Source organism: Sus scrofa, chromosome 6, assembly GCF_054392235.1.
Source record: "Sus scrofa isolate SSC_HxYL_T2T_F1_AM1 chromosome 6, Sscrofa_HxYL_maternal_Yorkshire_Landrace_v2.0, whole genome shotgun sequence".
NCBI lineage: Eukaryota > Metazoa > Chordata > Mammalia > Artiodactyla > Suidae > Sus > Sus scrofa.
Genome location: NC_139388.1, coordinates 115616371 through 115641468, shown reverse-complemented (window position 1 = coordinate 115641468; position 25098 = coordinate 115616371). Strand labels below are relative to the sequence as shown.

Here is a 25098-nt window from a genome sequence, read left to right as displayed (position 1 = left end):
GGGCGGGAGTTTGGCTGGAAACGGGACAGTGTCTCGGATGGGAAAGCGGGACCCAGCGAGCTCTTTGGCCGCCTTTCCAGTTTCGGAGGTGCCCGCCCCCGCGCGCCGAAGGCAGCGCAGCCCTGAGGGCGAACGAATGGCGGTTGGCAAACTTGGAACGGGAGAGCGCTCGGGATCCGAATTGCTGGGATTGTGGCAGCGGCGGCGGGGGCGGCCGAGACCCAAGTTCACTTTTTCCGCCGCCCGCCCGACGGGTCTTAGAGACCGGCATTGCTCTAGCTCCAACCAGGTGGAGCGCCTAGCCAGAGGGACTTGTGTCAATTTGCTCCCAGGCAGGGGGGCGGTGGCCCGGGCGGGTGGGGAAGGGTCCCTGGGGTCCAGGGAGCCAGGCTCCCCGCGTCTCCCCTCCCACTTACCCCTCCCAGTTTTTCTTCCCCGCTCCTTCCCCAGGCTGGCTGGACCGGCGCGGACTTGCCCTAGACCTACGGGGAGCGCCCCAGGTCTTTAATGACAGCTTAAAAGTGGCTGTTGGAAAAGTAGAAAGGGATGAGGCTGACGTGGGGCGTGTTTCGCTCCTTTGCAAGAGTCGGAAAGGGAGCTGGGAGTCTTGTGGCTGGCCCCAGGCCCCCGCGCCTCGCCCCCAGCAAGTAGGTGGGGGAGCCGCCGCCACCGCCAGACCCATCCGGCTCCCAAGCCTCACCCGCTGCGCCCTGGCCGCGGGCGCAGAGAGGGTGCGGGGCCTCGCCGTGCCTCCTCCACCCTGCTCATTAACCTGCCAGCTCCGCTCGGCTCCGGGCGGCCCCAGACACGGACTTCTCCAAGCAGCATCACGCAGCCAGCCCGGCGCAGCCGCCTCCCCGAACCCCCGGCTCCGGGGGGCAATGAGGGGGCGGTGGAAGGGGCACTGCTCCTCGGGCATTACTTAGAGAAGCTAGACCGCCCCTCCCTCCCGCCGGCCCTCCCTCTCTCCCGCCCAGGCCCGCGCGCCTCTCCGCCAGAGGGTAAGTTGGGAGTGTTTCACCCCGCCACCCCCCGACAGCTCTCCCTCCCCTTACTTTTTTTTTTTTTTCTTCCCTTCAAAGTTTTCTTCGGAGTGGGGAGAGGGGTGGGAGAGGAAGAGGGTCCAGCCAGCCTCGGTCCATACTCTTTCCCTGTCTAACTTGCCCCCGCCTTCCTACCCCTCCATCCCCTGCGCGCCGCTGCCCCTCCGGAGCAGCGCTCCCAACTGACAATTGGAGCGCGGCTCCTTTAAGAGCCCGGCTTTGCCTCCCGGTAGCTGAAGGTCATTAAACACAAAAGCTCTCAGCGCTGCGGTCCAATATAGCGCATGCGCCCTGCCCGAGGACTGGCAGAGAGACGGCAATATGGCGAGAATGCCTGGCAGCGGGGACTGTAACACCAGCGCGGGCGGCAGCGCCAGCGCCGCCGCCGCCGCCGCCGAGAACAATGGGGAGCGGGGCGAGGGCGAGCGCGGTGCAGGGGGCCGCGGCCGCCGCCACGGCCGCCCGCACTACTGCAGCGCGGGAGAGGAGGAGGAGGAAGAGGAAGAGGAGGACGAGATCCAGGAGGTGCAGATAACGGGGGACGAGGAGGAGGAGGAGGAGGACGGAGGTGGGGGTCTGGAGGAGGAGGAGGAGGAAGAGGAGGAGGAAGAGATGGGGCTGGACTGGGACGAGCCCCTGGAGCCCGAGGACTCGGCCGGGGAGGAGCTGGAGCCTGAGCCGGTCCATATGATCAATATGGACCAGAGCGCTGCGCTGGAGCCCGAGGCGCCGCCGCGACTGCTGGCGCCCCGGGCCCGCGGTGGGCCGCCCGGGGACGGCGCCGAGCTGGACCCCGACGTGCTGCAGCGCCCCGAGCGGGCCCGGCTGAGCGAGAACACCCGGCTGGCCACCCGCTACGCCGTGCGCATCTTCCGGGAGTACCTGAGCGAGAAGGCGCAGAGCCCGGACTTCGAGACCATGGACAAGGGGGCGCTGTGCCGCGTGCTGCGCTCGTTCTACGCCGAGGCCCGCTCCAAGAGCGGCCAGCTCTACAGCAAATCGTCGCTCATCAGCATCCGCAGCTCCCTCAACCGCTACCTCAACGAGCCCCCGTACTGTCGCACGCTCGACCTCACCAAGGACCCCGAGCTGCGCAGCGCCAACCTGACGCTGGCCGCGGTCATCCGCAAGCTCGAGGAGCAGGGCGCCGGGCCAGTGGTGCAGAAGCAAGCCATCACGCGCGCCGACCTGCGCAAGCTCTACACCTCCAGCGTCTTCAGCACCAACACGCCCTTCGGGCTGCTCAACAAGGTCTGGTTCGAGACGTGCATGTACTTCTGTACGCGCGGCCGCGAGAACCAGCGCGAGCTCGAGGAGGACTCCTTTGGGCTGGCCATGGACGAGGACGGCCGCAAGTTCGTCTACTTTAAGTCCCTCGGGCCCTACCACAAATCGCGCTCATCGTCTTGGAGCAAGAAGCGCGCCGAGAGCAGCGACGAGGAGAACTTGCCCCGCATGTACGAGACAGGAACCGAGTTCTGCCCTTACGCCAGCTTCGTCAAGTACCTGTCGAAGCGCAACCCCCTCTGCAAGGCGTTCTTCCAGCGGCCCCGGGACCACTGCAGCGAGGGCGATGTGACCTGGTACGAGAACAAAGCCATTGGCAAGAACTTGCTGGGCACCAGGATGCAGATGCTCTCCAAGGCAGCCAAACTCTCCAAGACCTACACCAACCACTGCATCGGCGCAGTGTCCATCGCCACGCTCAACAGCATCGCGGGCATCGGTACCAAACTGGGCTCGCCCGCCCCGCAGGGCTGCTACTCCGAGGCTCTGAACGGGGCGGCTCGCCACCACTCCCACCATCCCCCCACTCATTCCTCCCACCACCACCGCCCCCAGCCGCCCTCGCTGGGGAACACCTATATCCTCCCCAGAGACAGCCAGGTTGGGTCCGACGTGAAATCGGAGGCTGCGCCCAAGCGCGCTCTGTACGAGTCCGTGTTTGGGTCTGGGGAAATCTGCGGCCCCTCTTCCCCCAAAAGACTTTGTATCCGCCCCTCGGAGCCTGTGGATGCGGTGGTGGTGGTTTCCGTGAAACACGACCCCCTGCCTCTTCTTCCAGAAGCCAATGGGCACAGAAGCACCAATTCTCCCACAATAGTTTCACCTGCTATTGTTTCCCCCACCCAGGTAACCAAACCAAACTCTATGCATGAAATGTTTCTCTGGTACCATTTTGAGACTAACTCGTGCTAACGCAGGTCTGGGCTGGGGGAAGTTTTTCAAAGTAGCAAATATACTGAATCGGATTTGATTTCGCCCTTAGAAGCTTAACTCTCTTGATGCTTTTCAGGAAAGTTTACAGCTAACCTTAAAGGCTGGGAGAGGGCAAGCTATCTAATCTTCACTGCGGCTCAGTAACGCTGAAAACTTCAAAGTTCACAGAACTTAGGGTCATCCCAACCGTCGCAGCTTCTCCCGGTTGAGTGCCTGTTTATAAACCAAAGAGTGCAGGAATACAGTGCATATAAATTAAGCAGCTCCTGAAATAAATTTGAATAAAGTAACCGCTAAAATACTCTATCACGTATTCATCCTAGCTTACGAAGTTAGAAAAAAGGTTCTCACTTATTACAAAGAAAAAGTGCCACTGCCGCTTCATATAAGGGGGCGGGTTCTGGAGAGACTGGCAGTTGAGTGTCAGTTTATTCTGTAAGGTGTACTTGTATGTGAAGCAACCTTTGGGGTGTAGTTTTCATGAACTAATGTCACTTGGTAACCAAATTATCATCAGATGGAAAGGTAGTATCTGCACCAGCCAGGCCATCCCCATGGTGCTCAGATCTGTGGGCACTCAAATGTTGCTGTCTTTCTTGATGCCCTGGTGCTCACTGTCTAGGGGGCAGATAAGTGGTGGGAAATTAGACAGTTGAGATAAACAGCACAGTAGAGTGGAAAGAACACCAAAGTAGGAGCGCTAGCCCAGAGGCTGAGCCACCTCTGGCAAATCCATTCACCTCTCTGGATCTCAGCATCATCAAAGATAAGGGAACTGTTTTAACACTAAAATTATTTAATTCTAAGCACTGCCAAATTCTAGGTCAGGACTGGGGCTTCAGTTGGATGCTTCTTGTCGTAGTATTTTTCCTAGTGGAATATATTATTAAATTGGATTCATCTTTTGGATACTCTGCTTTAGGAGCCAGAAACCCTCTAGAGACTATGCTATTCTTCAGGCAGGGGTAGCCACTAGGGGTTTTATAGCTTTGCCCTCCCTGCCATCAAGCAAGAGGAGGAATTTCAGCACTAAGTTTGGAGGTGTAGTGCAGGCTTTTCAAGGAACAGATGTCAGGTACCTCTGTGCTTTTTTCAAAGTGGAAATTCCAGTTCTGGACACACTGACCCTTTCATATGCTTACCAGCTAATCAGCAAGCCTCAAGGCCAACTGAGAAAGGGATTGTGAATGGTACTATAAACACCAAAGTTCTTTAAAATACACAAGACCCGGAGGCTATGTGTCTTTTGTACTTGCAGTGTGCACAGTCTTTTCTGACAGACCAAGAGGTTGTTTTAGGGAGTTTGAAAGATGGAGAGGAGAATTGGAGTTTGCTTTTTCTTTGAAAGCAGAAATGTGTTCACTCTCTTTTGATAAAGTGAAAACCCTTTAAATGTCCTCATTTCAAGAGGTACCTGATTAATTGAGAGGTAAAAGCCTAAGAGAGTTTATTATGTACCTGCCTGGAATAATAATGAAATGAGTTGTCCCCTGGCATCTGGTTTCTTAACACCAGTGGCATATAGAATCATGACTTAAGATCCACAAAAGGTCAGGTGGGTTTGTTTAGTTGGTTTGGTTTGGTTCTAAGGGTTGCAATCACTCTGTCACAGTCTTTTATTTTAACTGAGATAAATCATTTCTATAAACCTGAGCACTGATGCTTTTATTCTTGAGGTATCGTCAGGTTGACTCCCAAGTTAAACATAGACTTGAGTGTCCATCTGATGGTCATGTTATCATTATACCTCTCAGTATCTTAACTAAGTCCCTTTGCAGTTAAAATACTACAAGAAGTTGTTCTCTTTGCTTTCACTAATGTTAGGGTAAAAAAAAAAATTTTTTTTTTGTCAGCATTGAGAAGGTTAAGGGGACTCGTAGTAACTCCTACAGAACTCTATGAAGTCTGAGCATTCTAAGTATGAAACAGATGTTTAGTTTAAATACAAAGCTGATATTTCATGTTTTCCTCATGTATTTATTAAAAACACCACTGAAGTTCCGGGCATTTCCTGGGGATTAATAACTGGCTGGGGTTACTGTCCAGAGGCATTGCCCTAGGCCGGACAACTCTTCTGGCTGGTCATTAATTCCCAGGAAATGCCCTGTGTACCTCCAGCTTCAGTCATTATTACTTAATTATAAACATAGGCTATCTAACCTTTATACTGACTAGACCTGATCAAGTGGAGTCACAGTGAATTGCACAAAGGACCATTTGATGACACAGCCACACCCTGATGTTTCTTTCTTTTTTTTTTTTTTTTTTTAACATTGTGAATTTCTCAAAAAAATGAAGCGCTCATTACTATGAATACAATAACTCTTTTTACTTTTGGAGGGTGTTAAGAAGTGTATCACTTATGGCCCTGGTTGAAGAATGAATGCACTCAAGGATTAACAGAGATTTGGGAATTTATGATTTTTCACTCATGTAAAGTGCCTGGCTTTAGTTGTGGTTTGTTTTTTGTTTGTTTGTTTGTTTGTTTGTTTGTTTTGAGCGGAGGTGGGTGGCTGGGGCTATTGATGGCTGTGATGGTTACCTTAACTGGTTCACTCTGGAATTCTCTTGAATGTCCATGTTCTAGGTAAGGGGTAGTTTCAGTTCCTCCCCCGCTCCCCCCCCAACACAAGGCTGTTGGGATCTAAGACCATCCAATTACTGGTGGAACTCCTTTGCTCCCAGCTGGAGATTACTTGCTGCATATTTAAACGTTTAGCATGTCCCCTGTCCTAGCTCTTTAGTACCCTTCTCTCTGCAAGAAAACGCAGCATGTTCTTACCTCCGACCACAGTACTTCAGCCTAGATGAAATAATAGAGATTTGTAAGTTTAGTCTTTATCATTTGCAGAAAAAAGAATGCTAGTGGGAGTTTAGATTCTCAATATATCATAGTTTTATTGCTAAAGTTTTTATAGACTGCACCGTTCTCTGCTGCCCAAACAAGAATGTGAAAATTAGCTCCCTGAAATACACCGACCAGCATCGGTAAGCTTGTAACAAGGGTATCTTCAGTTGCATTGATGTGACCCTGACCCAGATTATTTCCAGAAATACTTTTAAGGAATTCTGTAAGTGGGAAATCTATTTGTGGAAAGATTCTGGGGTTGATGGTGCATGTCCAGTGTTTCTGTTCTGTCGACTCTACCAGGGGCCAGAGTCAGTCCTTAGAGTCTTTAGGCTGAAAATTAGAGCAGCTTCCCCGTGGGGCGCACCCAGTGGTTCATGACCTTGCCTTTGAAGAAGCGGGATGCTGATAGCACTGGAAAACCAGTCTTCATTCAGGTGCTGTCATGCGGGAAGGAAGAGGGAATATTCGTTCTATCTGCTTACTAGAAAAAACATGCATTTTACGTATTACTGAAATAATCGCCAAAGTCTTATTTTGCATTTGGAGACTAGGTGGGAGGGTTACTCTTTTTTTCCCCCTTAAAGAGGGAATCAACCTCTGTAAACATGACAGGAGAGTGTGTTTAACAGCTATGGCAGTTGTAGGTTATCTGGAATGATTAGGATTAGCCACCTTGTTTAAAATGGATATTTTCCTGACTTTCAACAGGACTTTGTGGCTACATTCATTTTTTTTTTTTTTTTTTTTTTTTTTTGCTGCAGTAATGTTTGCTCTCCTTTATGGAAAGTTCAAATGCCTGAAGAAGAAGAAGGAAAAAAAAAAAAAAAAAAAAAACCGAAATGGCATTAACATAAGTATGGAACTTTTTTCATTCATTCAGGAAACAATTACTGAGCACCTACTATTTTGGCTTCTGTACCAGGAACCTCTATAAATTAATCCATTTTTCACTTGGCAAGTAGTCTCCTTGGCAAGATTTTGGCCTTATTAAATATTAAAATGAGGTTAAAATAAAGAAAGTTAAAAGGAGATGCATTCAATGTTTTGCATCTGTCATTTGGCAAAGAAATCTGTAGTTTTACTCTTGCATATTACTATTGCAATGAGTACTCAGGTGTATTAATTTTAAATTGATACACACCCACATATATGTCCGTTTACTATCTATCAGATCTGATCCAGAAGATAGAAAAAGAAGTATTTGCCGCCAAAGGAGAAAGTGGATGCCATTCATCTAAAATGTAAATCTCTGGGTCACCCTGATTTAAAATCTGGCTCCCCTAACACTCGTCACCTAAAAGGCCATCCTCTCATCATTACAGATAGATTTCAAGCAAAAAGAGCCCCTTCTTCTAATAGGACTGTTAGTTGTATGTTTTCACCTTGATCTAGGCCAGTCAAAGCTCCACTTCAGAGATTTAATAAAAAGGTCAGTTTCAAGTTTATTTTTTGGTACCTTAACAACCATTTCACAAGCAAACTCAATATAGGGGTTGCTTTGTGGTTACCGCTGTTGAAAATCTTCGGACAAAACACGTAGGCTAGTAATGTAGAACTTTTATTTCTAGGACCTGTTTTACTTCTCTGGATTGATATCAGGATGCCTTTTGAAAGACTTTTTTGGAGAATTTAGATAGGGGGTAGCGTAGTGGGAATTCATTGGTCCAAGAAGGGAGATTGAGTGACTTTGATAAACAAAAATGAAAGCAGACATAGCTTTAGAATTTGAAACATTGTGCAGATAAACGTTTTTGTGCAACACTAGTGGTATTCTAAAGATGCTGAACTCAACTCGACCACTGTTACTTGAGCCTCTTGCTACCTGCTTAGTGCCACCCAAAGAAGCAGGGTTTTGCCCTCAGCTGGGGTTTGCAGGGAACCATCAAGACCATGGGCTTCCACGCTTAGTGGTTCTCTTTGCTCCGCCGCACAAACATCACAGGAGGCACAGACGGACTTGTAAAGTGTTAGGCCCTTTGGGTTTCCAGATTTGTGAAAGTTTCACTTTGCCTGCTCTTCTCCTTTGAGAAAGGATGGTCTCTGAATGGCATCAAGCCTTTACAACAGAAACTGAGGTTCTGTGTGGTCTAGCAACGTTTAAGCTGCTTGCGATATCTCGCTGGAGGAAGGGCTGTGGGATGAGACCTGACCTGCCAGTGAGGTGGTACTACCTGGCACCCATGGCAATGAACTAGACAGCGGACCTCAGTGCGCATCCTTGGACCACAGGAAGCCCAACCTAGTTAGGCGTGTTTTCGGTTTTTAGTAATTCTCCGTGTCTTTCTGTTCAACACTCTTTACAGTCAGACTTTTTCCCTTTCAGCTTATGCTTTAACAATCTGACAGAGCCTTCTCCCCCCGCTGAAAATAGATACATTTATATATGACAGCAAATTTACCTTAGTAACTGATTTTTTTAAAAAAATACATATCCTATCCTAAATTTTGTCCAAGTCTTGGGTCACAAAATTTTCAAAACAATGGAAGTCGGAAACAGTAGTGAGGCCAGAGTGTCTGCGCTTTAATTGGAGTTTTCATCACAGCAGTTTGCTCTTGGGCTGCTTTGCAAACCCCAGTGGGAACTTCCTTTTTCTGGAAACCCACTACATTCTGAGATTCATGATTCACATTTAGCAATTGGAAACAGTTCAGCTCCTGCTGGCTCTCCAGGCACTGATTTTGGTTGTTTTTAATGTGAGGGTACAGGGGTGTCTCAAAGGTGTGAAGGGGCAGGGGGAGGGTGGTGAAGGTCCCCGAGGTCAAGTCCATTCATAGACCCCTGCTGAGACTGAGGAAACCTGGGCAGACCTTGGATGGGGGGGTGCTGCTCAGTTCTTCCTGCATCACCTGCCCCATCTCTACCCAAGTAGAGACATTTGAAAATCATCTTTGAAATATAAGTTCTTTTCCTGGAAGTATCTAGACTCCTTCACATCCTGAATTACAGCTTTCCCCTGATCACCTGGCAGTGAACCCTGGCAGATGGGCGTTTTGATCCGGCCTGTAATGAAGGAGGCAAAAACGTGCTACCTGCAAAGGGCTGACAGATTTAAGAGCGCATTAGGCTGTAGGCTCCTGGGAAAAAAGGAGAGGAATTTGGAGAAGAATGCTGGAGCATGACAGAGATAAATGCTGCTGCTTTTGTGAGTAATGCAGTTATTGAATGTCAAGACTAGTTTGGAAGTGTGTAATTACCAATTTCTAGTTTTACTGCATGTCTTCAGTCTACGTTAACTCACCTGGCTCAGTCCAGGGTCTCAACACTCAACCCCCATTCATCCTCTCTCAACACAAGACAAAAGAGGCTTATTTATAACACCGGGTCCCCTTTGGGCTCTTTCCTCCACGTTTCTTGTGGATTAGTTCTGATACCTATACTTGCTGTGGTTTTTGCCTTGCAGTTTTTAGGGAACTTACACATGTGAACTATTTCACCATCCTGGCTTCCCAGCTGTTCTGGGTCAGTAAATGGACAGTTGGACCAGATCCAGGCAGAAGTGAAGGGAGGCAGTGTGGGGCCACGAGGCTGTCATTTCTCTGGGCTGCAGTCCCGAGACAAGTGTGGTTCCCTCTTGCAGAGTCTGATGTCAACTCTCCCAGCCTCAAACTGACTCTCTAGTTAGGAAGTGGAGTGTAATCGTGACCCGAAATGGACCTAGGGCTTTAAAGTGGTCCTCAGCCAGCAGCCTCTCCATCACTTGGGAGCATCAGTCTACTTGGTCTCATTTAATCCTAACAGTCCTTCAAGGAGTTATGGTTATTATTTCCATTTTCTCTTTTGGCTGTGCCTGAGGTGTGCAGAAATTCTCAGACCAGGGATCAAACCCACTTGACAGCAGCAACCCGAGCCACAGCAGTGAAAACACCAGATCCTTAACCTGCTGAGCCGCCAGGGAGCTCCCAATTGTTTCCGTTTGACAAAGAAGGAATCTGAGGTTAATCGATGTCAACTAAATTTGCCAAAGGTCTAACAACTGGTTAGTGACTATGTCAGGATTTGAAAACAGGAATGTCTGATTCCAGAGTCTGGGGTTTTAAAGCCAGGCACTGTTGCTTCTAAAATTCTTACCTGTTCCAATAAAAGAATTCAGGAAACAGATGATGGTATTACATTTGGTTCATATCACTGCCTTAGGTGCCTTCCTAGAGCAACTTAAAGAAGAGAGAATTTGTTGTAAAAATAAAGAGGAAACAAAAGTGAGAACACAGAGTATTTCCAGTACATAACATGCTCCCATGTTCCTGTGTTTGGTCCCAGCCTGAACCATGTCTGGGGACAGTATCAGCCTCTTTTGAGAAGCCCTACCACAGAGAGCAGGTCCAGAGCAGACTCCAGGGCCAGATTGCCTGGGCTGAATTTCCGCTCTGCCCAAAACCAACCTGTGCTTCAGTTTCCTTCTGGGTCAGATGGGTCCAGTGGTCAGACTCCCCCCATAGGGTCATCAGTGCTAAAGGAACTACTGTTTCAAAGTGCTTAAGGAGTTCCTGTTGTGTGTGGCTCAGTGGGTTAAGAACCCAACTAGTATCTCAGAGGTTGAGGGTTTGATCCCTGGCCTCACTCAGTGGGTTAAGGATCTGGTGTTGCCACAAGCTCGAATGTGCAACTCAGATCCTGCATTGCTGTGGCTGTGGCATAGGCCGGCAGCTGCAGCTCAGATTCAACCCCTGGCTGGCAGGGGTCAGCCCTAAAAAGAAAAGAAAAGTGCTTAAAACATGAGTAGTGGATGAACATTTTCTATCATTTTCTTATGTTAGCAGGAAACGTTTGAGATAGGATCTTGTTGATAAAGTCCCATCTCGGCCTTAAGTTTTTTGTTAGTAAACAGCTTGTTCTGATGCTGCTCCTTTCATCCATCACCTCAGGCCAGTAGCATCCCCTCTGGTCTCCTAGGAGATGGGAGGTCTGGGGAGGCCTCTGGCCTTCCACCTGGGACAGCCCAACCAGATGGAAGCTTTAATCCAAAGCCAGGTTTTCTCTCTATTTTTCTTTAAGATTTGCATATGCCCTGGCCCTAGTGGGATTTATCTCCACACCATCTTCTAAGATTGTTCTGCAGACCCTTCCCATTGCTGGAGGAGTGGGAGGAGCCCTCTGATGGGCATAATTGCTGCCCAAACTCCAGGGGATTCATGAAAATTGGCTTAGAATGACATTAACGGCTTTTCACAAGAGTAAATTTTATTTGGAATGGTTTGGGATTAGGGGAGCAGTCATAATCCTGGGGTTCTTCAGAACATCATGAAAGTCATTATGGCAAAAACTTTGCTTACTTTTGATTTCATCGTTCTAGAAGTAGGGCCTATATTTGGCTAAATCCTGCGTTCCAGTGTTTGCATTTCCCTGATGTATCATTGGATTATAATTTCCTGATTCTTGGCTTCTGTCTTGGAGACTATATGAAATCAATAGGAGTTTTACTTCAAGTTGATGTGTATTAATATACATTTTGAATAGGCTGCAGAATCAGGGTAACTAGTTGGTGTTCTGAGACAACATTGCTGACCAGTTAATGACCTTTTGTGACTTGTTTTTAGTTTGACAGGGCGAGTGCTCTTATAAAATAGAAATGATTGCTGTGACAACATGGGGATCTCTTACCTCTAATTTAGTTTGCTCTTCAAATAATCACAGTATTCAACTACCGTAGTCCCAGTAGTATAAGACCGTGGGTTTTAGAATTTTATTAATTAAATTAATTATTAATAACTTTGCTAATTCTATTAATTTCATTAAGCCAACTCATCTAGATGTTGGCTTCTATTTTGTGATATTCTTTCTGACAAAATGATATATAAATAGATTTTTAGATATTTTCTTTCCCATCTTATACAAATATCTAACTGTTTTTCCCTCCAGTAAAAAAAAAAAAAAAAAAAAAAAAGAGAGAGAGACTGGTGTGTAACAAGAATATTGGCAAACTGATTATGCTAGCTTCAACTTTCTTTTCTTCTTAACCTGGTGCTTATTCACATGTTGAATTTTTATGACTTATGGTAGGATATTCCTAGTGCTGGGGATTTCACTGTTTTTAGGATTATTTTATAAGGGGGAGGGGGTGTGGTAAAGCTCCAGGAATGTTTCTCAAGTTTATTTTTTAAAACTTATGAGGAGGAGTTCCCATCGTGGCACAGTGGTTAACGAATCCGACTAGGAACCATGAGGTTGCGAGTTCGATCCCTGCCCTTGCTCAGTGGGTTAACGATCCAGCGTTGCCATGAACTGTGGTGTAGGTTGCAGACATGGCTCAGATCCCACGTTGCTGTGGCTCTGGCATAGGCTGGCAGCTACAGCTCTGATTCAACCCCTAGCCTGGGAACCTCCATATGCCGTGGGTGCGGCCCAAGAAATAGCAAAAAATAAAAAATAAAAAATAAATAAAACTTATGAGGAGGATCATAGACTCCTAGATCCTATTCCTAGCATTTAGCTCCTATCTCAAGTGACATATCTTAGAACCACCTCTTGGGATGTGGGTGGCGTTCTAAGAAAAGTCGAGGTGAAGGAGACTGCTCTACAGAAAAACTTTGAAACTAGGATTCTTTTATTGAGCACTTACTGTGTGCAAGGGCAGGTATTTGCAGATAGGAATCACCTAGAAATAGTTAAGAGAAGACAGCTGGAGAAACTACAGTGAGAATATCTGGGACAAGTCAGAAGGAGAAGCAGATGGAGAGGAAGAGGGTCTTGTACCATCTAGTGACTGCTCACAGGTAAAGCCTGGGGAATAAGCAAGGATGCGTGAGCTTCTAAGAAATGGGACTGGAAGTAGCCTGACCAAACTGAAAGACTAAACACTTGAACTTTATTTATTAATTTATTTTGCTTTTCTAGGGCCGCACCTGCTGCATATGGAGGTTCCCAGGCTAGGGGTCTAATTGAAGCTGTTACTGCCGGTCTGTGCCACAGCCACAGCAACACCAGATCCGAGCCAGGTCTTCGACCTACACCACAGCTCACAGCAACGCCGGATCCTTAACCCACTGAGCGAGGCCAGGGATCAAACTCGAAACGTCATGGTTCCTAGTCCGATTCATTAACCACTGAGCCACGATAGGAACTCCAACACTTGAACTTTAAAAGTGTGTAAGGGAGTTCCCGTCATGGCTCAGTGGTTAACGAATCCGACTAGGAACCATGAGGTTGCGGGTTCAATCCCTGGCCTTGCTCAGTGGGTTAAGGATCCGGCGTTGCCGTGAGCTATGGTGTAGATCACAGACGCGGTTTGGAACCCCAGTTGCTGTGGCTCTAGCGTAGGCCGGCGGCTACAGCTCCAATTAGACCCCTAGCCTGGGAGCCTCTGTATGCCATGGGAGCAGCCCTAGAAATGGCAAAAAGACCAATAGTAATAATAATAAAAGTGTGTAAGGAGAAACTGTGAAAACTCAGAAGAAATTAAATCTTGCCTTGTCCAAATGTAAGTCGCTCCGTTGCGATGACATTGAGCTCTCTTGGGAAAGCCTTAGTTCATACTCTTTTTTTTTTTTTTTTTTTGGCCATGCCCATAGCATGCAGAACTTCCAGGGCCAGGGATCAAACCCACGCCACAGCAGTGACCCGAGTCACAGCAAGTACATGCTCTTTTAGATGTCCCAGCACAAAGCAGGCTGCCAGGTCTCTCTCCATGTCCTCCCCTCTAAGTGTCCACTCTCTTGCGAGTCCACGTGTTTTCAGACTGAGTCTGATAATCCAAAGAAGTCCAGAACCGGTGCTGTGTCACAGTGTACATTTCGATTACGGCTCTTAGCATTAATTACTAAAGCCTGGCTCCTTGGTACCCAGTGTTATCTCTGTCACCTCTCAAGTCTGGGGTCCACACTGGGTGTAATCAGTTGCTAAGGTATGTGAGGATGGTGCATTTGAGGAGGGCTCTCTTGTTTGTGATTTCAGGCTAAGGAAGCTTTTACGGCTCTTCCTACTGTCAGGTACCAGGTCAGATAGACAGTGGGGACACAAATAAATTCCTTGTGCCCAGAGGATTCAGAGTCCCATGGGGGAGGCTGACACGTAACCTGGAGGATAAACACTGATGAGGGATGGCTCCTGTGATGCTCTGCCCTCAGTCGAAGCATGCCGAAGGGGGGGATAGGAACTGTGGTTGTGCCCATCCTATAGATGAGGAGAACGGACCCTCGGAGAGGTCGGGCAGTTTCTCAAGTTCATCTCGCTACCGAGGGGTGAAGTTAAATTTCCCGTTCCAAGTCCAGGTCCAGGCTTCTTCTACAGTCGTACTTTTGGGGCTTTCCTTTGTAGCTGAAGTTATAAAAGCAGTGCAGTTAGGCCCGAAAGAAAGGAAAGAAGGAAACAGACACCAAAGCACAAGTATGTGGACGGAAATGTTTTTTTAAAAACTAAGAGTCTTAATGTGATTTTCATGCTTTTGGTGTTTCAGGAAAATCAAAGGGAATGTTCTAGATTAGTGGAAAATAGAAAGGGTCCAGTGCACACTTGAACTTCAGGGGCCGACAGCTGTATCCAGACTGACTGGGGGGGTCTTTCCTTACCCTGAGGCTGAGTGCTAGGGAGCCCTGTCTGCTGTGGTTGAGGGCTGACCTCATGGAGAAGCGGCTATAGTTCTTTTTCTTTCTTTTTTTTTTTTGCTTTTTGCCTCTTCTAGGCCCACTCCTGTGGTAAATGGAAGTTCCCAGGCTAATGTAATCGGAGCTGTAGCCGCTGGCCTACGCCAGAGCCACAGCAACGCAGGATCCGAGCCGGGTCTGCAACCCACACCACAGCTCACGGCAATGCCAGATCCTTAACTCATTGAGCAAGGCCAGGGATCGAACCCGCAACCTCATGGTTCCTAGTCGGATTCGTTAACCACTATGCCACGACGGGAACTCCGCTACAGTTCTGTCTGTTCCCTGACTGGCAGTTGAAGACGATCTTCCCAAGGCCTTCCGTCTTTTCCACCTCAGCCAGAGTACTTAATTAAAAGAAAAAGTGAACATAGCTCTGATGCTGTTATGACTAGTAAAAAGAACCAATAAAAATGACAATCAAGTGCCTGACAACTAGAAAATGTTTAATAAGCCTAAGATGCTTTATGAGGCAAGGGTTTACCTCTTGGCACAGGATGACAGGCCTTCCCACGGAGCCATTTCCTTCCTGCTGCTCTGAGCAGCCAGTTCCCGCCCAGCCGGCACAGGCCAGCTGGATGGCTTCTGTCATCCTGGGGTCACCTGGCTTCCTACTGCAGGAACATTGCTGGGAAGTGATGACCACAGACATGTAGCTCTTTCGTTGGTGACAGCAGATAACAAGGTTTAAAGGACAGTTTGGTGACACGGTAACTGAAAGGAAACAGGGAAAAGGTACAGTAGCAAAAAAAGAAAGGGGGGTACCTCCAGTGTTAGATGACTTCGAGAGCAAACTAACATTCTCCATCAGTTGTAAAGGGTAGACCAAGTTCAAGTTAAGAGAATAATTATCCCAGAGTTCCCATTGTGGCTCAGCAGAAAGGAACCTGACTAGCATCCATGAGGACACAGGTTCAATCCCTGGCTTTGCTCAGTGGGTTAAGGACCTGGCGTTACCATGAGCTGTGGTGTAGGTCGCAGACATAGGTTGGATCTGGTGTTGCTGTGGCCATGGCGTAGGCCAGCAGCTACGGCTCCTGATCTACCCCTAGCCTGGGAATCTCCACATGAGCCGGGTATGGCCCTAAAAAGACCAAAAAGGGGGGGGGAGTAGGGGGAGAAAGAATAATCACCCCGACTTGCCCTTTAGGCAAGTTGCTTGGTCTCTCATCTGTTTGATGGGGATAATGGGAATCCAGCTGTTCCTCTGTATCCTCAGAGCATTGTTTCCAGGACTCCACAGTTGCTCAAGTTCCTTGTATAAAATGGTGTAGTATTTGCATATAACCTGTGCACATCCTCCTGTGTACTTTAGGTCATCTCTCCGTTACTTATAGTGCCTAACACAATGTAAATGCCATGTAAGTAGTCATAAATACAGTGTGTGTGTTATGTTGCTGGTGTGTAGCAAATTCAAGTTTTGCCTTTTGGAACTTTCTAGAAGTTTTTTTCCCCAATATTTTTCATCTGTGGTTGGTTGAATCTGTGGCTGTGGAAACCCATTGATATGGAGGGCTGACTATACTCTCGTGAGTGGTAAAACCCACAGTAAGTGCCCAATAACTGATAACTTTAAAAATTGCAGTTTCTTATATATTTTTGTCAGACTTGAGGAAAAATAGAGGGATTATATGCAATTTACAGCTGATCTTCAATATTCTCTTTTAAAGCTAAGACAGAGAATCGAAAAAACCAAACAAAATATTTATAAACACAGGTGAAAGAATGGAGATATGCAGAGAAATCAGCTAGAGAACCCAAATCTCTGGTAAGAATAAAATAATGATAATCAAAAGGCAAGTAATAAAAACTGTCAAGTTTAGAGAAAAGTGGATATTAAATTCTAGGTATCCCTGTTTGAATCAAGTGTAACTCCCTAAAATATAAAAACAAAATTAAATCCTCAAGCTCTTATTCTCTCCTCCTTTATACAAGAGGATAATTTAAATAAATATAAAATGTTTCAAGGATTAATTTTGGACTAACTTTTAAGTAGATCTTAAACAGAAAAAAGTTGAAATGACTTACAGGTAGTGACAATATGTCTTCTTCAGTGTTCAATAAAATTATCCATTTCATTAAAGAATACCCAATTTGATTTTTTCTAATTGTAAGCAATAAATTTATAGGAATTAATTTTTTATTTATAATTCTCATTAGGATGTTGTAGTTCCAGTAAAGCATGTTCTAAATTTATTCGAATGGGAGTTCATGTCATGGCTCAGTGGAAACAAATCTGACTGGCATCCGTGAGGACGCAGGTTCGATCCCTGGCCTTGCTCAGTGGGTTAAGGATCCGGCGTTGCTGTGAGCTGTGGTGTAGGCCTGCAGCTACAGCTCCAACTGGACCCCTAGCCTGGGAACCTCCATATGCTGCAGGAGCAGCCCTAAAAAGACCAAAAAAAAAGTTATTTGAATAAATAAAATATCTTAATCAAATAGAATACGAAACCAGAATCTTTTAAACTTTTATCATTAAAAACAATACATGTGATCAGATGATAATTTGCAGGATTTTAAAAAAAATAACAGTTTAAAAACCATTCTTACAGCCCCTTTTCAACCAGAGAAGATCTGATCCAAATACAGTAAAGAATATGAAACTCCCTGGCAGTGTCTTGCCGAGAACAGTGGTCCTCTTTGTATCACAGTGCTAATTTGAGAGAAATTATGTCATGCTTTTAACTCTCTTTTCCTACATGGCAAATAAAGTACTTGCTCAACTGACATAAATCATCAAATATTTCACATTTTAGTCTCAATTTAGTTTACACTGACATGTTTAGGAATGAAGTCAATAAATATTATCTGCATCACGAAGAATATGAATTGTAATTAGATTATTAGCCTTTAATGCATTTTTTGGTCCCAGGGTACACATCTCATTCCTGAAGAATTTGTCCCCATGGTCAATCCAGTAGCTGAGACATGTCCATAACATGTTACTGGAAATACTCAGTGTACATGATTCCATTCAATCCCCGTAGCAATCTCATAGTCTAGAGAGACTAAGTAGCCTGCACCAGGATGTTCAGTTAAGAAATGGCCAACCAGAAGTTCCTGTCGTGGCTCAGTGGTTAACGAATCTGACTAGGAACCATGAGGTTGTAGGTTTGATACCTGGCCTTGCTCAGTGGGTTAAGGATCCGGCGTTGCCGAGAGCTGTGGTGTAGTTCGCAGATGCGGCTCAGATCTGGCATTGCTGTGACTGTGGCGTAGGCCAGCGGCTATAGCTCCGATTCGACCCCTAGCCTAGAAACCTCCATATGCCGCAGAAGCAGCCCAAGAAATGGCAAAAAGACAAAAAAAGAAAAAAAAAGAAATGGCCAACTAGGACTATATCCTAGGTCTCTCACTTCACCATCCAGTCAACAAATATTTATTGAGCATCTGTTATATGCTAGTTGCTGATGACCCAGTAAAGAACAAGACAGAAGATCTCATCATATCTCCTGGACTTGACATTCAAGTGGGAAAGACAGACATTAAAACTCACAAAAACTGTCATTAAAGTAGACCGAAGTGACTGGTCAGCTCCTCCCTCTCTCTCTCCATCTGTCCCACCCATCAGGAGCGAGCAGGCCACTCACACTGACCACATATCCTAACCTAGTCATAAAGGAGGCCCTGCCTAAGCCCAGACCTAGTGGACCTGTGGCTGGCCTCATCCACTCTTCCAGGTAAACATAGGCACTTTTAAATCAGACTTCTAGTTTACCTAATTAAAATACTAGGGGATGGACTGGTGACCTATACAGGACAGGGTGTTGGCATCACTCCCTTCCTAAGAACGCAGGTGGATCACACGTCTGACCACCTCAGCTTGTAGGGCAGGGTGAGGATGTGGAAGCCCAGAGAGATGAGTAGCAGAGTCTGATCCAGAGTCAGGAAGTGATCCTGATCCCTAGGCTCAGAATCTCCTTCCTGGGCGACAAAGCCCCCCTCCTCACTTGCTGGGTTATGTGTAGCCTGTATGCCGGGACCGCTGCAGACTTTATCCAGCTGATTTCTAGCCTGAGCAAGCCACCCCCATCCCATGCCTTCAAAGGACTGGGGTCTTCTTTCTTGGGGATATACTTCCCCAAACTGCCTCGCTCAGGAAAATGTGTGCTCTCCCTGCTTCTGTGTAAGAAAGCAGCTGAGGCATGATTGATGGAATCAAAGGAAAACAGCAACATGGGTGGGCCCTTGTTAGTCCATATTTGTGATGCTAGAGGGTCATGGGATTAGCGTTTGAGAATGAGCTCACCTGGTGTGGTTGCTGGTTCCTGCCCTCACCTCACCGGGTATTAGTCAGGCTAACTCACCTGAACCAATTTACGAGCTGCCCTTCTCCATGAGACAAGCATTACCGGAATACCTGGTCAGGTGACACATCCCTTTTGCCCTAAAAACCTATGATTCCATCCTGGCAAGAATGTCTGCAAATCAGAATTTTACAAATCAGATGTTTGTAAAATTAGATGGCAGTTAAAAGACACGAAGGGAAATTCTGCTTTAGAGTCCGCATTTGTGCTCGGTGTGAACTCAGGCTGTTGGTTTTTTTTTTTTTTTTTTTTGTCTTTTTTGCTATTTCTTGGGCCGCTCCCGCGGCATATGGAGGTTCCCAGGCTAGGGGTCCAATCGGAGCTGTAGCCACCGGCCTACGCCAGACCCACAGCAACGAGGGATCCGAGCCGCGTCTGCGACCTACACCACAGCTCACGGCAATGCCGGACCCTTAACCCACTGAGCAAGGGCAGGGACTGAACCCGCAACGTCATGGTTCCTAGTCGGATTCGTTAACCACTGCGCCACGACGGGAACTCCAACTCAGGCTGTTTAAAGTTAAACATATCTTGGGATACTTTCTAGCGTCTGTTGCCATTTCCAGTTGTGATTTATGTTTTAAGGATGTATGTTTTTTATTAATGATATTTGACAATATTGTATTTAAAGTAATGTATCTGACTTGATGTATCTCAGCCAGTGGAAATTTTCTTGTATTATTTTATATTTGCCCAGTGCAGAGTAGCCTTTCAAAACTAATGGCTGAATATTTTTAAGAGAATTAATATTTCATGATTTTTATTCATTCAACACTCTGCATAGGGCCTGTTCCTGGGACATTGTTTTTGTTTGTTTGTTTGTTTGTTTGTTTGCTTTTTTAGGGCTGCACCTGCGGTATATGGAAGTTCCCAGGCTAGGGGTCCAATCAGAACTGCAGCTGCCAGCCTACACCACAGCCACAACCTTCAACCTATGCCACAAGCTTCATGACAACACTGGCTCCTTAACCCAGTGATCGAGGCCAGGATACTAGTCGGGTTTGTTACTGCTGAGCCACAACAGGAACTCCTGCTTCCTTTTCTCACTGCTCTATTCCCAGTGCCTGACAACACAGTGGTGGGCACATTTTTATGTACACAAAAATATTTGTAGAAATGAATAAAAATATTTTGTAATAACATTAAAGATTAATTTATAATCTTTGCCCTCCTAGCCTTGAGCAGAACAGATCTAAATATTTTACTCTCATTTGAAAAAATGAAAACTTAAGTCTTTAGATGTAAAGGTTGGAAATAAAAAGCTCCTCCAGTGGCACATCAGGAAAAAAAAACACCTTTCCGTAAATATTTTTTGTACACCTACGGTGGCCTGGCGCTATGCCCTGCTCTGAAGGTTGCCAATTAAGATAGTGCCCTGGGAGTTCCCCTTGTGGCTCAGTGAGTTAAGGACAAGATACTGTCTCTGTGAGGATGTGGGTTTGATCCCTGGCCTCACTTAGAGGGTTAAGGATCTGGCATTGCCTCAAGCTGTGGCATAGTTCGCAGATGGCAGCTTGGCCCAGTGTTGCCGTGGCTGTGGTGTAGGCCTGCAACTGCAGCTCCAGTTCGACCCCTGGCCTGGGAGTTTCCATATGCTGCAGGTGTGGCCATAAGACAAATAAATAAATAAATAAATAAATAAATAAATAAATAAAAAGACAGTGCCCTAAAGAGTAAGTCAATTCTGCCCTGCATGTGTTCCAATCATTTGTTCTCTTTTGATTTCTTAGCACCCAGTGGGGATCACATCCACCCAGATAAATCAGCAGCCAGGTTAAACGTGGTTGTAGCCATGCTGTTCTAGTGGAGGTGTGTGTCTAGGCAGTGAGTTGTGTCCTCTGCAGACGAAGATGGACTTGCCCAAGGTCACCATGCCTGCACTTGGGCCTCTTCTGTGCTTTAGGTCTGGACCCCTGTTCTTCACCTCTCTAACCTCAAGCCTATTCAGATATTCTTTTCTTTTTTCCCTTTCCCCAGAGCCCACATTTCTCCTCTTCCTTTCCTGGGCTCAACCTCCAACCCCATAACAACGAAGAGAAACCCTTTTATGAAAGAAGCCATTTGATTTCACGGAATCATCTAATACATAGTATTTGCCCAAATTATAGAACTGACAGTACACAGTTGTGAATTTCTTAGGGAAAGAACTCCCCCTTTAGGGGATCAGTGTTATAATTTGCATTTAGGAAAAAGAATTCCATTTGCTTGTCTGTCTGTCTGTGTCTGCCTGTCCAGTTGTCTTTGTGGGGCTTTTTGGTTATTTGGCCTTTTGTTGCTCTCCTATGTTAGTTCTGTCAGTGTTAGTACATATCATATATCATGTTAGGAAATATCAATGACTATTGTCACTAATCTCATTTTTCTTTTATGAGATTTGATCAGGGGCTCCAGACACCTTTTTGACTGTTTACAGATAGAATAAAATCAGACCTTTACAGTTACCTAATTCCGTTTGGGAATTCTGTTCTGGCTTAGGCACCACGTGCTTGGGTTTTTCTTTTCATGTTAAAGAATATGGTCTGAGAGGGCAAAGTACAGCAAATAAAAGGGAATAAACCTACCAGTCTGTCTGTCTGTCTGTCTGTCTTGGTGCTTTTCTCTTTTCAACTTATCTATTTCTCCTGGTTCTTATTCTCCCTTGGGCTTTGCTCTTAGTGTTCCCTTTAAGGGAGCATAGAGGGAACAGAAACGAGAAGAAGGGAGTTTGATCTGAGCACCAGTGTGGTAGGCAGAGGTGCATGAGCAAAGGCCCGAGACAGGGAAGAGCCTGGTACCTTCCAGAATGTTCCAGAACAGAAAGGAGGTCTGTGGGCTTTGCACATAGAGAGTGAGGGGGAAAGAGTGAGTGAGAAACCTGAAGGGTTCAGCACTGGCATTATGGTGTCTAGACCATGTTAAAGGTTTCAGACCTCATCTGTGATCTGGGCAGTTATGGATGGGCTGTAAGCAGAGAAGATCAGGTTCCACTCTGCTTGCTTTTTGTTGTTGCTGTTGTTAACAAATTCTCTTCCCTTGAGATACTTGGATTGCAGAGGAGCTAGAGCAAGGAAGAGGTGATGGTGTCCAAGGACTAAGACAGTAGTAGTGGGAGTGAGAAGTACTAGATGGTTCCATGAGCGCCACAGAGCATGGAGGTTGGTGCGGAGGGGGCAGAAAGAGTTTGGGGGACGGGCAGGTGAATGGTGAAGCTGCTTATTGAGACAGGGACCTCTGCAGGGGGAGCCTGGGGGCAGATGACGGGTTTGGCTTTGGAAATACTGGAGTTGAGAGGCTCATGGGACACCCAAAGAAAGCATCAGATAAGCAGGTAGATAAGCAGGTCTGGTGAAAACCATCTGGAGGATAAAATTTGGAAGGGGACCAGTTTGTAGATGATCACTGAAGCCACTTTGAGTGGATTATTTTGCATAAAAAGAAATCCATAATGAACAGTTGTATGCCAACAAATTTGATAACCTAGAAGAAATGGATGACTTTCTAGAAACACAGCCCACCAACACTGAATCATTTGAACAGACCAATCACTAGAAATGGAATTGAATATGGAATAATAATAATAATAAAAAAAAACTCCCTACAAAGATTCAGGACCAGTGCTTCACAGGCCAATTCTACCAAACATTCCAAGAAGAACTTAAACCAATCCTTCTTAGACGCTTCCAAAAGATTGAAGAAGGAACACTCTCAAAGACATTTTATGAAGCCACCATCACCCTAATACCAAAACCAGACAAAGATACTACCTAAAAGGAAAATTGTAGTCCAATATCCTTGATGAGTACAGATGCAAAAATTCTCAACAAAATTTTAGCCAACCGAATCCAGCAACGCATAAGGATAATACACCACAACCAAGTGGGATTCATGGATGGTTCAACATACGCAAATCAATCCATGTCATACGCCACGTTAACAAAAGAAATCCTTAGCAATAGAGTAAGAGAGGGCCCTGTGAAACTTGAATGTTTGGTGGTGGGGACAGAGCAGGCCGTTGCTGGCATACAGCCGGGGGCTAGGTGGTGGGGCTTGGGGGGAGGGAGGGTATGTGTATCAGGACCAGAGGGAGTGTGGGTTTTGTTAATGCGGCTGAGATTTCAAGTAAGATGAGACCGTGCATATGTCCCCTGGCTTCTCTGCGGAGGAGTTTGGGGGGCACTGGGCAGGGTTTAGAGGCCATATGGCTGGAGGAAAGGGAAACAGCTGCTTTCAGGTTTGACTGTCCAGGAAAGTGATCAGGACAGCGGCAACTGGAGGGATCTGGGGGCTGGAGATGAATTTGGGGGGATTTTATATACTTTTAACATGAGGGAGACATGAACATGTTGACATGCTGGTGGGGAGGAGTCAGAGAGTAGCCATCCCAAGGACAGCTGGGCTCCCTGGCTCTGGGTTGTCTTGTTAACATTTCGGTTACTTTTCTAAAATCTCGAAGGGAAAGACAGATCCAGGTTAGACTCAGAAGACACTGTGGCCTCACCTCCTCTGTCGGGCCCACTGTGCTCTCTGGAGAGTCTGGGACCCTGGTCAGAAAGGATCCAGGCTCCCACATCAAGGGCTGGCCTCATTCAACCGGCGAACATCCTTTGTGTTTCAAGTGAGTCAGTAACAAAGTGGAGGACCCCATTCAAGGTAGGGAACCATTTTATCGAAAGGAAAGCTAGATAAAATAGGCACACTGTCTGAAAGTGTTTCTCAGACCAGGGAGGAAGTGGATGGGTTGCATTCTGTGCAACGCGCTGGGGCTCAAGTTTCTCAGAATTAAGATTGGCGCCATTTGGCATCATTTTAACTGATGTCAAGTACTGTGCATGTGCGGAGAGAGACAGTGTCTAGATTTCAGGCTCCTATTTGCTAGCTTTTTCTGGGGAAAAAAATATACTGTGATATGCAACAAGTGTAATTTTGTTAAATGTATTTTTTCTTTTTCTTTCATTTATTTTATTTTTATTTTTTTGCTTTTTAGGGCCGCACCTGTGGCTAATGGAAGTTCCCAGGCTAGGAGTTGAATCGGACCTGTAGCTGCTGGCCTACGCCACAGCCACAGCAACACAGGCTCTGAGCTCTGTCTGCGACCTATACCACAGCTCACGGCAACGCTGGATCCTTAACCCACTGAGCGAGGCCAGGGATTGAACCCACATCATCATGGATCCTAGTTGGGAACCACGAAGGGCACTCCTTAAATGTATTTTTTTTCATTGGTAAACTTTATTTAAGAGCAATTTTAGGTTCCCAACAAACAGCCAACATTCAGAGAGTGTCCACTGTGTCCCCACACAGTACAGCAAGCCCCACTAGCTACATCCCGCATCAGTGTGGTACCCCGTTACATTTGGGGACCCTCCACTGACACCTCCTGAGCATGCAAACTCCATAGTGTACATGAGGATCCTTTCCTGGTGTTGTACATTGTATGGGTTTGGACAAACATCCAAGGACATGCATCCACCAGGGAAGTATCATGGAGATGGATTCACTGCCCTCACACCTCTGCTCCCTGTATTCATCTCTGTTTATGTATTTATTTGTGTGTACATTGGCTTGTTTGCAGTCATCTCCTTGCACGTACACATAAAAATTAGTTTTTCCTTCTCCCCTTCTGAGATCTTGATAGAACCCTAATATCAGCTTTGTTCTGGTTTTGAGTACTTTTTGTAGCTAAAAGAAAAATTCAGTCATTGACCTGGAATTAGGACATTAAAATGATAAGGCATCAAATTCCAGCTTTATTCTCCTCTCTGAAAGTATTCCCTGCCCCATTTTTTAAAGCTGTCTGTAGTTAACATTTCAAGGAAGGTTTTCTTCCTTTTTTCTTCGAGGGGTTGGGCCAGAGGGCAGAGACCCACACTTGACCCTCCCAAAGCACAGGGAAGCCAGCTGAAGAAGTGTTCTGGGCCTTTCCTGAGCATTGCAGGGTGGGTTTCTATTCCTAAAGGGCCAGAGAAGAAGCAGAGAAGCTGTGCTTCTTAAAGGTACTGGTGATAGGAGTTCCTGTCGTGGCTCAGCAGTTAACGAATCTGACTAGCATCTATGAGGATGCAGGTTTGATCCCTGGCCTCACTCAGTGGGTTAAGGATCTGGCATTGCCATGAGCTGTGGT

The 25098-nt window shown here is 46.4% G+C and overlaps 1 protein-coding gene across 1 annotated transcript in view; it reads left to right on the top strand.

The window, feature by feature from the left end:
• Window positions 1–1347: 1347 nt before the first annotated feature.
• The window catches only part of KCTD1 (potassium channel tetramerization domain containing 1), a 99528-nt gene continuing 75777 nt past the window's right edge, over window positions 1348–25098 (top strand). The window contains 1 exon segment of the mRNA NM_001244971.2: window positions 1348–3176. Within this exon segment, the coding sequence (NP_001231900.2) occupies window positions 1365–3176 (1812 nt within the window). The 5' untranslated portion in view covers window positions 1348–1364.